Source organism: Monodelphis domestica, chromosome 3 (assembly GCF_027887165.1).
Source record: "Monodelphis domestica isolate mMonDom1 chromosome 3, mMonDom1.pri, whole genome shotgun sequence".
NCBI classification, from domain to species: domain Eukaryota; kingdom Metazoa; phylum Chordata; class Mammalia; order Didelphimorphia; family Didelphidae; genus Monodelphis; species Monodelphis domestica.
This window is the reverse complement of record NC_077229.1, coordinates 184455959-184470679: the sequence shown is the minus strand read 5'-3', so window position 1 is coordinate 184470679 and position 14721 is coordinate 184455959. Positions and strand designations below refer to the sequence as shown.

At 37.3% G+C, this 14721-nt stretch overlaps 1 protein-coding gene across 1 annotated transcript in view; it reads left to right on the top strand.

Annotated features, from left to right (window-relative positions):
• Positions 1-14402, top strand: part of RIPK2 (receptor interacting serine/threonine kinase 2) — a 47729-nt gene extending 33327 nt beyond the window's left edge. Inside the window, exons 8-11 of the mRNA XM_016431811.2 lie at positions 2207-2290; positions 7068-7155; positions 11111-11257; positions 12922-14402. Coding sequence (XP_016287297.1) covers positions 2207-2290; positions 7068-7155; positions 11111-11257; positions 12922-13271 — 669 coding nt within the window. The 3' untranslated portion in view covers positions 13272-14402. The remainder of the gene's footprint in view (positions 1-2206; positions 2291-7067; positions 7156-11110; positions 11258-12921) is intronic.
• Positions 14403-14721: the final 319 nt, after the last annotated feature.

Sequence of the window (14721 nt, the reverse complement as noted above, 5' to 3'; positions counted from 1 at the left end):
AAGGGCATCCCCTAGTTTTCCAATTTTTGGCCACCACAAAGAGTGCAGCTATGAATATTCTTGTACAAGACTTTTTTCCTTATTATCTCTTTGGGGTACAAACCCAGCAGTGCTATGGCTGGATCAAAGGGTAGACGTTCTTTTTTTTTTTTAAATATATTTTATTTGATCATTTCCAAGCATTATTCGTTAAAGACATAGATCATTTTCTTTTCCTCCCCCCCACCCCCCATAGCCGACGCGTGATTCCACTGGGTGTCACATGTGTTCTTGATTCGAATCCATTTCTATGTTCTTAGTATCTGCATTAGAGTGTTCGTTTAGAGTCTCTCCTCTGTCATGTCCCCTCAACCACTGTAGTCAGGCAGTTGCTTTTCCTCGGTGTTTCCACTCCCATAGTTTATCCTTTGCTTATGCATAGTGTTTTTTCTCCTAGATCCCTGCAGATTGTTCCCGGCCATTACACCACCCACCACTAATGGAGACGTCCATTACGTTCGATTATACCACAGTGTATTAGTCTCTGTGTACAATGTTCTCCTGGTTCTGCTCCTCTCGCTCTGCATCACTTCCTGGAGGTTGTTCCAGTCTCCATGGAACTTCTCCACTTTATTATTCCTTTTAGCACAATAGTACTCCATCACCAACATATACCACAGTTTGTTCAGCCATTCCCCAATTGATGGGCATCCCCTCGTTTTCCAATTTTTGGCCACCACAAAGAGTGCAGCTATGAATATTTTTGTACAAGTCTTTTTGTCCATTGGTAGACATTCTTTTATCGCCCTTTGGGCATAATTCCAAATTGCCCTCCAGAGTGGTTGGATCAATTCACAACTCCACCAGCAATGAATTAATGTCCTTGAAGTGCTTTTCTGTTGAGCTTTCAGTTTCATTTAACTTCAAGCAGTACGTGCTTTCTAAAACCAAATTTTCCTATTTTTTTTTTAATAAAACCCTTACCTTCCGTCTTGGAGTCAATACTGTGTATTGGTTCCAAGGCAGAAGAGTGGTAAGGGCTAGGCAATGGGGATTAAATGACTTGCCCAGGGTCACACAGCTGGGAAGTATCTGAGGTCATATTTGAACCCAGGACCTCCTGTTTCTAGGCCTGGCTCTCAATCCACTGAGCTACCCAGCTGCCCCCTTCCTATTTTTTTAGTAGCAAATATTGTGACTTTCCTCCTGCCCCACCCCCCACTGCGAAACAAAGGCCCCATGGGAAATTCACTGTATTTTCTCTCAGTAATTAGTTAACTCATGAAACCATTTTATATAACTATAACTGACCAAGAATGTAATGTGTCTATCAATTTATGTTAAGCATTTGAAGAAACTTTTTGTGGCATCAGTATTATTTACTGTACAATACGATATTATTATTTACCTGGATTTTATAAACACTAAAATAATAATGTTAAATATAAGTCTGAAAGTTTACTAAACTAAATGGTTAAAGGAAAAGTCATTGATTTTTTTAATCTAGAAGTACACAGCATTTTATGTTTTCCCTAAGTTGTCTTGAATTTTCTCCTCATCATATTTCAAGTGATCATTAAAGATATGAATAGACAGAAAGTTAAATACAAGTAGGATCTCATTTTACATGACCAGTATGTTCCAAAATACTTTGAGTAAGTCAAGTATCACATGTAATAAGTAGTGAATCCTAGTCCTTAATAAATATTTCTTCTATGAGCATACCTAGGCACTTTACAACTTTTTCCCAGGCGTATCAGAGCTACCAGCATCATTGTTCTTGTACTTTGGGGCCATTATTAATGATTAAAGAGCATTAATGAAACAAAAAGAAGCACTACTTTCTCTAACAGACACACACAGCAAATGAGAACTTGGACAAAGACTGATGCTGGTACTAATTTTTGGTGCAAAACAGTGTAACGACTCACACAAACACTTCTCAGAGTGAGAATGAGCATGATTGGGCAAACTGTGAGACTTAATTCCTCTTGGGAAAATTGCATGGATTTAGTGCCTAATTAATTTTTTTTATTTTACATATTTTTTCTGACTGTTTTTTTTTTCAATTGCCAGCCTTATATACCAGAATTAGCTTGTATTAAGGTTGCATAAAATGAGGTCCTACTGTAAATTGAACTTAAGTTTCAAATAGACTTTTATTATCTTTCTGTAATGTCATAGTCATCTCTAACTAAAAGTACAAATTTGTTCTTTTCAATTATAGAATAATTTGAAAATCATTCCCCTGAGTTCCAAGAAAACAATGGAGTATCCTCTCAACATACCTGTAAATAATGGACCACAGGAGGTAAAATACTATTTTATAAATTCTCAGGTCTGAAAGGTACCTAAAAAGCCATAGTCTATTGCTGCCATTTTACAAGTAAGAAAACTAAGTCTAAAAGAGTTGACTTGAATTGTCCCAGGTCTTGGAGTTAACCAGTAGCAGAACCTATATGGCATTTGGGGTCTGCAGACTATAAAACCAGTGATGCTTCTGTGCTAACACATTTCCTTCTATAATTTTTACTTTGGCTTCCCATTGTTAGCTGGGATGCAAACCAGAATAACTATTATTCAGAAAGTGAATTTATGGTTATCACCTTTTTGCTGGAATATCTAGAAGAGTGTAAATATCTTTCTGCTAGACACCAAGGAGTATTGTCATTCCAAGAAATTGACTTAATAGTGCCAAGAATACAAAATCCACCAGTAATAATGATTTGTTGCCTATAAAAAAATTTTAATTTGATAAAACAAAATGACACCTAAAATATTTCTCTCCAACAAATTGTCTCTTGCATATATTAAAATCATAAAAGATGCTTAAAAATGTAACAGCAGAGAGCTGAGCTATTTAAAACCCCTCAGATTATTAACATTAAGCAAGACATAAAACAGGGAGGCCCTAGCAAAAGTGTTCTCTGACATAGAAGAAAATGTTCAATAGAGGATCTAAATGGAAGGGGGATTCCCTACAAATGTTAAGGGCCTCCAGGAGGTTCTAGCTTGTAGGCAACATTGCAGTGAGTGCATCAGACTCCAAAATATCACAGAGTACATGAGAGTCATAATTGTTCAGAAGAATTTGATTTGACCACACACACACACACCAATAAATGGTTGAAGAAAGCTTGTTATCTAGACCAAAAGTGTCAACTCTGTGGCCTAGAATGGAGACTTCATTAAAATATGAGGAGAAAAAAATGTAACTGGAAACTATTTTATAAGGTAAATCAAATTTATATAAAATTTATATTATTTATATATTTTATATGTGTTTACATACAAATATATAATAAAATATAAATAATGTTTGAATTATATAAATAAAAATAAAATTTAAAAATAAATTAAAAATTTTAAAATAATGGTAATATGTGGTTTTCAAAGGCAGTGTGACAGCCACAAGAATCCTTACATAGTAGCTCCAACTTTTGTTTGAGTTTGACACTCCTGGTGGTCCTGACTACAGTGTGTAGTTTGATGGATTTAATCCATCAGTCCATATATCTTGGACAGACAGACACTGTGGATGGACAGTGGCCTGGGCCCACGATCCAGTGACACTAGATTACTTGCTATTTCTATCTCCCTGGACATTTTCCATCGGCCAACCCCTCTACTTAAACATCCTTCCTTATATCTGCTCACTGACTTTCCTAGCTTCTTGCATGTCTCTGCACAGCCCTCTCTTCTAAAGGATGCCTCTCGGGCGCAGCGAGGTGGTTGAGGGGGGATAGAAAGTCAAGCCTCAGACATAGGGAGCTGTGTGACCCTGAGCAAATCACTTAACCCATCTGCCTCAGTTTCCTCGGGAAGAAAGGGGAGATGACAATAGCAACCAGCTCTCAGGGTTGTTACGAGGATCAAGTGCTTTATAAAATGTTTTGTAAACCTTAAATCTCTATAAACGGCAGCTGCTGTTCTTTAGAGCCATCCTCTGGGCAGCAGTGCAGTGGATGGATTCAAGGTGGGAAAGAAGAAACAGGGAACCCAGTTAGGAATCCAGGGTGATGGTCCAGGGGGAACAGGAGAAGGGCCTGAAGGAGGATGAATGGGAAGAAAGGGAAGATGGAAGAGATGGGCAGGGAAACTCAATGGCCCAGACAGAAGAGGTGGAACGAGGGTGAAGGAAGGACTGAGGATGGTTACCATCCAAGGTAACTGACAGAGGGGACCAAAAGGGGACAGAGAAGAAGAGAAATGGGTTTGGAGGAGAGAATGAATTCTGTTTGTGGCCTTGGGAGTTGGAGATTCCTACAGGGCATGCAGTTCAAAATGTCCAAAAGGCATGAGCTGTAAGGGCTTAGAATATAGGAGAGAAATATGGGGCTGTAGAAGCACACGCGCACACACGTACATCCAGATAGAGACCTCTATAGATTTACCATTTATTAAAAACTTGCGTCATGCCAGGTGCTATGATAAGCTCTGGAGGGACCCAAAACCAGCCCCTGCTCTCAAAAAGCTTATGGTCTAATGGGAGAGTTCACAGAAAACAACTATGCGCAAATATGATATTTATAGGTACTTGGGTGTGTATCTGCATGTATACATGTGTTTATAAGTAGATTTGGCTCATGAAAAATTAAATCAGAGACAAAACAATATATATACTATATTATGTGTATCTGCATGCACACATGTGGATAGATCTATATCTAATTTCTATTTATAGATGCATATTAGCAGCAGCTGCTGCCTACACATCTGTCTTGGCTTATTATTCCAGTTGCCTCTGATTATAAATCTCATGAGCTAAATCCAGCGATAGTCCTAGGGGTCAAATTTAAAATGCAATTGTATTTTCTTTACTTTCTCCAAAGAAATAAAAGTGGTTAGGCATCTCAGGGATTAAAGAAGTGATTGAGGGGAGAAGAAATGGAGGCAGAGAGGGAAAACAGCTAAGGAGATACAATACAGGCGAATATCTTGGTTGGGGTTGAGTGAGTAGTATGTTTTTTGTTGTTGTTTTGTTTCTTTTTTAAAAGAATAAGGAGGCTTGAGTTTGTTTGTAAGCAGCAGGGAACTTGCCAGTGAAGACAGAAGTCTAGTGTAAGAGAATAATTTGAGAAGCAGTCTGTTTCAGGTAAAGAAAAGGCTGAAATTAAGGGTACAGACAGAAATTAGTCTTAGCAAGGAAAGTGGCCATCTCTTCATCCTAGACTGTGGTAAAGAAAGAAAGACTGGAGGAAGCCAGTTAGTTTTGTAAAGGTAGGGCTTAGAAACAAGACATCTTGGGTTTAGATCTGGTTTCATACACTTCCCAGCTGTGTGACCCTGGGCAAGTCACTTGACCCCCATTGCCTAGCCCTTACCTCTCTTCTGCCTTGGAACCAATACACAGTATTGATTCTAAGATGGAAGGTAAAGGTTGTTGGTTTGTTTGTTTTTTTAAGTCAGTGAACCCATCACTAATTTTAATTTTAGTACTTTAACTTTCAGGAAAACATATTTTATTATCTTTCTATAAATTCTTTTATAACTTTTTTAACAGATATACATTTTCTCTCCCACCACTTCTCCCTCCCCATGAAAAAAGAAAGAGAAAAACTCTTTTAACAAATATTGATAGCCAAGCAAAATTAATTTCCACATTGATCCTGCCCAAAATTGTGTGTCTGATTCTTCACCCTTGGTTCACAACCTCCTCTCTGGTAAGAGGTAGTTAGCTTCATTGTCCATCCTCTAGGATTGCACAACACAAACTCTATGAATTATTTTTTTAACTTTACTTTCCATCTTAAAAACAATATTGTGTTTTGGTTCTAAGGCAGAAGAGTGGTAAGGGCTAGGCAAAGGGGGTTAAGTGACTTCCTCAGGGTCACATAGTATCTGAGGCCAGATTTGAACCCAGGCCCCCCTGATTCCAACCCTGGTGTTCTAGCCATTATGTCACCTAACTGCTCCTCTACTCATTTTTACTCACTGAAATCTTCTTTCTTCAAGAAGTTCCAGGTTTTTCAATGAAGCCTTCTCAGCAGAAATTACTTTCTTCAAAATTTCCAGGTGCTCTAAGAAAAAAAAATTAGCACTCACTCACATATAATATTCAACATTATTTGTACTTACTTTCAAGCATATCATATCCTACAAGTGAAAAAATCCCTCCCTTGAAAGCCAAAACTGCCATCATTCATCTTTGTGTCTCCATTGCCTAGAACAGTGATTTAAATATAATTTAAGGGGGCAGCTGGGTGGCTCAGTGGATTGAGAGCCAGGCCTAGAGATGGGAGGTCCTAGGTTCAAATCTGACCTCAGACACTTCCCAGCTGTGTGACCCTGGGCAAGTCACTTAACCCCCATTGCCTAAATAAATAAATATAAGTTAAGTGTTTTTATTGAATTTAATTAAGCATCAATGCCTTATTGCTCCTATATAAGACTATAGGACATGAATAACTGATTCATTCCAAATGCTCATTCCATGAAACTATATTGCCCTTCTAAAGGTAAAGATTAATTGGTAACAGGTTAAGTTATTGTCAATAAACCAACAGCCAGGGTCACAAATTTCAAACTTCTTCTCCAATGTCCTATGCATTAAGAAAAAGCTCTTCAATATCCATAAGGAATTATGGGGGAGGACAAAGGATTCCTCATCATACTTTCCCATAGCCATCACTCCCTGGTTTTATAGTTAATAGAACTAAGTATTTAAGTTAGGTTAGGTATTTCGTGTCTTTCACTTGCCTTTGTGTTTACTTGGGGGGGTTTATTGTACAATTTATGTAATGGTATTAGAGAACTGTCTGGAATAATGAGAGGTTAAATAACCTACTCATATGACTAGTATAGCTTAGACAGGTCTTGAATTCAGGTCTACCTAATATGAAAGCAGTCCCCTAGACACTATGGCACCGTGCCCATCTAAGACTAAAAGTTACAGAGGAATTGCTAATGTCTCTTCTCCATTTTGAGTTCAATATACAGTTGATACCCCAGATCCAGAACAAAAAAGAAGTAAATAGTAGGACTTCCATTATTTTTCATTTGATGCAGACTTCTCATCCTTTAGGAGTCATGCTGTTAAATAACTTTGAAAAAATAATGTTGTCTGATTTATCTTTTCCTCATTTTAGGAATCATGTAGAACTCCGTTGACTATACATAGTGACCCTGGAATAGCAAGGTCCATAACGACCCCTCAAGACAACTTCTTTTCTTCTGGTGTGTAAGCTTGTCAATCAGTATTAATTTCAGAGCTTTCCTTTTTTTCCTTTTAAAATTCAACATGGCTAGAAAACAGCTATCATTGATATAGTGCCTCTCTTTTATGGATATTCAAAATCCATTGCAATATTGATTATTGATGATGATGATGAAGATGGTGAGATACAGCATGGAGTAGTGGACAGAGAGCTAGCCTCAGAGCCAGGAGAACCTTGATTCCTTTTACTCATGGTACATGCTGGAGTTTTCACTCTGGGAAAGTCACTTCCCATCTTTTGTGCCACAAGGAAACTCCCTAAGACACTACGTTGCAAAATAGTTCCTCAGATACATTGGTAGGAATTTCCTCATAGGACATTCCCAATACCAATGAAATAACAGGTTTGAAACAGTAATAACAGCCTCAACTTACTATACAGACAGACATTAGGGGAATCCTTTAGGATAGGGACAGGATTCGAATCATGGGGTTCAAATCTGCACAAATGTAAGGAGTGATCTTTTATTCCACGAGGTCCTGGAGATGTTAATGAAATATTTTTATTTCAAACTATCTTGATTCAAACCATCCTGTTTAATCCTAATAGAAACCTTGTGATGTAGGCAGTGAAGTCAACTGATTCCCCATTCATAAAGAGATAGGAGAGGCAGAGAGAGGCTACATAACTAGTCCATGGTCACTAAAAATTGTTCAGGATGGACTAGCACTGCTGGTGGGAGGGCTTGGCATGCCTGGTTGGGGGCTGCTCATTCACCTCCAATGCCCACCCATCACCACCTCTCCCCCGAGTCTCTGAGAAGCTGTAGAGTGCCCAGGGGCCATGCCCCCTTAAACCACCTTAGTTACTTGGGGGATATCTGCCCCAAGTGAGGGAAGACATCCTCTAGTGGAACGGGTGGATGAGAACAGTCAGTTTCCATGGCCAAGATGACAACCAAAGAATTGAACATCCCTGCAGAACACTTCAAGCTCACTCAGTATCGAAGAGGCCAAGATCATCTGCTGCATCCCGAGCCACTGCCAGCCATCCTGACTTTGACTTGGCTGCTGGACTTTGATGACTGGAAGAGAATAAAAATAACTCGTGTACACATGAAGACATTACCACCCTCCACTGTTTTACCCCAGCATCATGATGTCTTTGGTCCTCTTCAAAAACAAAGGATGAATAATAGCTAGCCCATGGCCATTAATCCGGTAATGGCAAAGCCAAGCCTGGAACCCCAAGCCTTCTAATACCAATGCTTTTCCTACCCTATCACAAATTAGTCCTGTGTGTGTGCATGCATGTTTGCATGTGTGTGTGCGTGTGTGTGTGTGTGTGTAAGAGGGAGAGACAGGGGACAAGGGCCCCCTTCTACATAAAGCGTCCCCACCATCCGCTTCTATAGCATCCAGCTCCCTTTCAAAGATTTCCATTGAAGAGAAACTCACTTTGTCTGAAGACATTCCATTACACTTTTAGGAAACTAATGATGAGGAAGTTTTTCCTTATATTAAGCTAAGATATTCCTTTCTGCTCATTCCTCTGAGGGTCAATCAAAATAATTCTCATCCCTCTTCCTTGGATGGCTCTTCAGATCCTCGTATCGCACGGTCATGGTCGTCATTGCTCTTTTCTGGATGTCCTCTGGCTCAGCAGTGTCAGATATGCCACTGCACTCCCACAATACTCTCAAGTGTGGCCAGGACCGGATGAAAGTGTAATTGGGAAATGTTTAACAGAATAGATAGAAAATACAATAGAACATAGTGTTAATATGTGATTGTCTAAGTCAATATACAACCAACAAGAATCCTAATATTCATTTTACATTTCTGTTTCTGTTTGTTTAAAACCACTGCTCTAGGGTATAGATGGCCTTCCTAAAATATGCCACCCGGAACTGAACAAAGTACTCCAGATGTAACATACAACATTGAATTTGACACTTATTATTTATGGATGCTATACTTCTAATAATGAGGCCTCGAACGAAGTTATACCTTTGCCATATAATGTGGTTGGTTTATATGGAGCATGAATTCTATTAAAAGACTCATGTTTTCTTTCACATAAATTGTTGTTTTGCCATATTTATCCTTTCCTATACTTTTTAACCCGAGTGTAGGACTTTACATATTTATTCCTACTACAATTCACTTTATCAAATTCAGTCCAGTCCTGGAAGGTTTCCTTTGGAAACAAATTGCATTGAAATAAAGTTATCAAACAAAAAAATTTTGAAAATTCACAGATTCCAGATTAAGAAACCCTGCTCTAACCTGTTGAGACCTTTTGAGGTCTTATCTCATATCCAGTGGATTAGACAATTCCTACCCCAACCTTGTATTAATTTACAAAGTTGAGAAGAATTCCATCTCATGTTCTCTACTGAAGACCTCTATCCAAACTGACATCAATCCACGGATCACCATTCTTTGGATCTGATTTTTTAACCAGTTCCAAGTGCACCTGACTGTCCTGTCTTAGAGCCCACATTTCTCCATCTTGTATACAATGATCATCATGAGATACTTTTTCAGATACTTCATAGAAACACAGAGAGACTAAAGCTACAGCATTCACCTGAGCTACTGGTCTATTGACTGGCAAAAAAGGAAATGAGATTAATCTAGCAAACCAAGCTGACTCAAAGTCACCACTTCCCTAAGTACTCATAAACTTTCCCTTTAATCTTATGTTTTTCAATTTTGTCAGGAATTTAAGTCAATCCCACATACCAATCATTTAAAGAATTTACTTTCTCTTTTCTGAAAGTCAAGATGTTTGACCTACACAGTCCTACAACATCTTTCCCATGGACCATAATTTTTAAAAGATGACAAGCAACCATGTAATGTGCATTACAAGTCTCATAATTCCATAAAATATTATTATTACTATTATTAACATTAACATTCTCAAACTTCTACTAATAAAGGGGTTTATTTAACATGGGATGGTCATTTGAACAAACTAGTTTCTCTATCTCCATTTCCCTACTTTTAAACTTCCCATTTTTATTCTATCATTTCCAGACCAAACATCTTTCTCCTTGGAGTAAAAAAATAAAACAAAATAGGAGTTGCTATTTTCTGATTAGATCTCCTTTCCCTTTGATTTTCAGGTGAAAATTCTTTTGATCAGATCCCAAAGACTATAAGCAAATACATTCTTCATGGCCCATATTAAAAATATTTCATCTTTGACCATTGCTAATTGGATTACAGTAGATCAAATTGGCCCATGCATCCATTATTCTTGTATCCAAACCTCATTCTGAAATACTGTCTTATTAGCTAACTGTTCTCATAGCTTTTCTTTATACTAATATTACTACAACTATGACTATTACTACTACTACCACTACTACGACAACCACCAAAATTACTCTTACTACTGCTGCTCTACCACCACCTCCACTGCAACTATTAACCACTATCACCTCTTCTTCCATCACTATTATTATTGCCACTACTACCACCACCACCACCACCATCACTACTGCAAAAATACCACTTGGTCTTTAGTTTCTTGCCAGGGCTTTCATAATCTCTAGGGAAGCCAGATGGGTTCCTTTGGTGTTGTCTGAATGGGAATCATCTGAAGTTTGTGTCAGTTGTCAAGTCTGACAGATTTCAGGAGACTTTCCATGATATCCTTGACCCATCTGGAGAAGATGTTCTACCTTCCCCTTTTTCCTGTCAGATTGATATATGAACACATAAGTAATGAGCTGCCAAAAAAACACATTCTTTTTTCTATGACCAGTATTAGATGTCTTCTCTCTAGGCAGCAAAAGTAGATACTCATCATCATTTCATAAGAGACTGCTTCCTAGCTAATCAAATTTTAAATTCAAGGCAGTGAGTCTCTACCTGCTCCAAGAAGACTTTCCCAACCCTGTTACTGTTAGTGTTGTTCTTATGAAGATATATGACTACTAATTGAAATTTTATGTCTTATAGAACAAAATCAAGAACATTCAACACTGCCTCATTTTTCACTAAACCACAGCTGGGATGATAACATTTCTTCAGTCCAAAGGGCTAAGTTTTGCAACCACAAGGCAACTTGTTCTTCAGTACATCCACTCACACTTGAAGGAAACTCAGGTAAAAATGTTTAATGGTATTATTATATGAATAATATATATAATACATATGTTATATGAATAATCAATAAGTGTGTGTCTTAGTAAGCTTGATTGTCTTGTCTCTAATTCCATCATAATGATGATGATAAAATTAGTATTTATAAAGCACTTAAATGGTTTCCAAGTGCTTTACAAATATCTCATTTGAGCCACATGATGCTGGGAGGAGGGTCATATTATTATCCCCATTTTAAAAAGAAGGAAATATGGGCAGGAAAAAAAAAACAACTGACTTGCCTAGGTCACATTGCTAGGAAATATTCTGAGACCAGATTTTTACTCATGTCTTCTTGGGTCCAGATCTAGAGCTTTATCCACTGCACCACCTGCCTTTTTTATTATATATTTGATAGTACAATTCAGGTGGTCTTTATCAATTGCCAATAGTGGTAGAACAAAATGCTAAGTACTAAGGAAAATACAAAGTTTAAATGAGTCAAAGTTCTAAGGCAGATTCAAAAGTTTATATGTCAAAAATCTAAGGAACACTCAAAAATGTATATATTAATGTTCTAAGATTCACTCAAAGATTATGTTACAGTTCTAAGAAAGTTCAGAATTTATATGTTACAGTTCTAAGGAAGATACAAAATTTATATGTTACAGTTTTAAGAAAGATACAAAATTTGTCAGTTCTAAAGAAGGTTCAAAGTTTATATGTTAAAGTTCTATGAAAGATTCAAAGTTTATATGCCACCGTTCTAAGGAAGATACAAAATTTATATATTACAGTTCTAAGAAAGATTCAAAATTTATGTCAGTTCTAAAGAAGGTTCAAAGTTTATATGTTAAACTTCTATGAAAGATTCAAAGTTTATATGTCACAATTCTAAAGAAGATACACTGTTCTTGCCCTCAAAAACTGTTATTCTAGTAGGGGGATATGAATCATACTGAATAACTGTCATACAAATACATGCCATGTGCATGAAAGGTACAAATGAAGTGCTAGGTAATTTTCAGAAGGGAAAGAGTTATTATTGACTAAGAGAAACAAGGGAAGCTTCCAGGAAGAGATAGCATTTGATCTAGATTTTAAAGAATGGGTAGCTTTTCAATGTGTGGTAAGGGAAAAAATGTGAAAAATTCCAAAAGGCACAAATGTGGGAAAGTGCATAATATGTATGGGAATAGAAAATAATTGAATTTCCTGGAGCAGAGGAGTATGAAATAAGCCTTAAAATCCATCTTCCCATCTCTCCCTACTCTAGTACATCTTTTAATCAGCAACCAATAGAATTTCCTAAAGTGGAAGCCTGACTGTGCCATAGTCATACTCAGTAAATCCCAGGGTCTCTCTATTTCCTCCAGGATTCAGTACAAAAATCTTTGGCTTTTAAAGCCCTTTACAGTCTTGCCAATTCCACCTTTCCAGTCTTATACTCAAATCTCTCCTCCTTTGAAAGTTCCAGTCCTTGCTGCTGCTCACACACATTATTGCCCCCACTCTTCCTTTTTCCTGTCTCAAATACCAGCTTAATGAATTTAAATTTTAGTTTTCAGGTACTAGTAAACCACTACAGTATTTTTTTAAACAAAAGACTAATAGGATTTCTGCAAGAAAAAGGTAAAGAATACTCTACTACAAACTCACATCTGTCATTTGTATTTTTTTCCCATTAGACCTCCCATCAGAGAGTCAGGGAAATGATGTTGCCCAGCAGTGGATCCAAAGCAAAAGAGAAGATATTGTTCACCAGATGACTGAAGCTTGCCTCAACCAATGCCTGGATGCCCTTCTGTCTAAGGATTTGCTTATGAAGGAAGACTATGAACTTATTAGCACCAAACCTACAAGGACATCAAAAGTCAGGCAAATGTTGGATACCTCTGACATTCAAGGAGAAGAGTTTGCCAAAATTATAGTACAGAAATTGAAAGATAACAAACAGTTAGGTCTTCAGCCTTACCCAGAAGTACCTATAATTTCTAGAATAACATCTTTAAATTTATTCCAAAACAAAAGCTTCTAAGTATTGGCTTACTAGGAGGCGTGTGAGTGAAGAAGCATGGGTAAAGACAAAAAGTTGGATCTGCAAAAACAATGAGAGCTCAGAACTTTTGGAATACACAAATCATCAGAGGAGGGGGACTGTTCCAATGGAACCTTGAAGGAAGGCAGTTAGGACTCCAGGGGCCTGGGAAGGGCCTTGGCTGTTTCTGCCTGAAGGTGGAAGACAGACCCCTTCATCTCCTCTCTGACCATTGCCTTCTACTGATTCTGTGAGCTGAAGAGATATTTGGTCTTGCCCAGAAAAGACTTGTTAGCAGTGCTGTTAATGTCTACCCTTAGGGGGAGATAATTTTTTTGTTTTCTGAATTGACTTTATTTCAAAGCCTTCAATCAACAAGATAACTTGGAATTAGGGAGACCCTAATTTCCCTCTTTCCCCAACCTCATCTTACCCCCTCTCCCCAAAGAATTAAAGATCCTTTAGTTAAAGTACTAGTTGTAGGATTTGTTATTGGTGGGAATTTTTTTCAATTTACCATAAGAAAATCTTCATCCTGACAATTAGAAAGGAAGAAACAGGAAGTAGTGTAGTAGGAAGTAGAGGGGCTCAAGATTCAGTCTCTTTCTTTTGCTTACTTCCTGGTACAATATCTATAAATTTCCCCCCACTATAACTCACCAAGTTTTCATCTCTAGTACAGAGGGAAAATTAATTTATGAAAGGATTTTTTTCTTTCTCATGCTTCAATGACAACTTGAATTATAAACAATATCCTGAGTTAGGTGTAACACTGACATCTCTTTTAAAGTAAATATTAATTATTTCTGGATTTGACCCCATAGGACATTGAAATATTTTTATGAATATGTGGAAAACTTTCAATGTAGTAAATAACTATGTTGTGTTTTGTAAATTGATATTGTTTTAAGGATAGAGTCATTGTACCTGTAGTTATACTTGTTTATGAAAAATGTTGTATGATATTGTATTTTTATGATATAAGCCATTTCTACAATTGCTAGCTTTATAAAGTATTTATTAATTGCCTAAAGTGCATTAAGGTTTCAAAAAGCATCTGTTTATCAAATAACAACAACAATAAAAGCCAACACCTATGTAGCACTTACTATGTGCCAGCCCCTGAGCTAAGTCCTGTAATTATCTCATTTTATCCCCACAACAACCCTAGCAGGTGAGTGCTGTTTTTAGTGGCATTTTACAGTTGAGGAAACGGAAACTAACAAAGAATAAGTAACTATCACTAGTAATATCTGAGGTCTGATTTAAATTTGTTTTTTCCTGATTCCAAACCAAGTGACAGAACAAAAATACTTCAGTATTTCAGGATTCTGTCTTTTGGAAATGTGGCCATCCCACCATAAATTCAAGATGGAAGTTCCTTTGTAACTTAGTTTTGTTGTTTTTGTTGTTGTTGTTGTTGTTGTTGTTTGCTTTAATTAGAACTGTG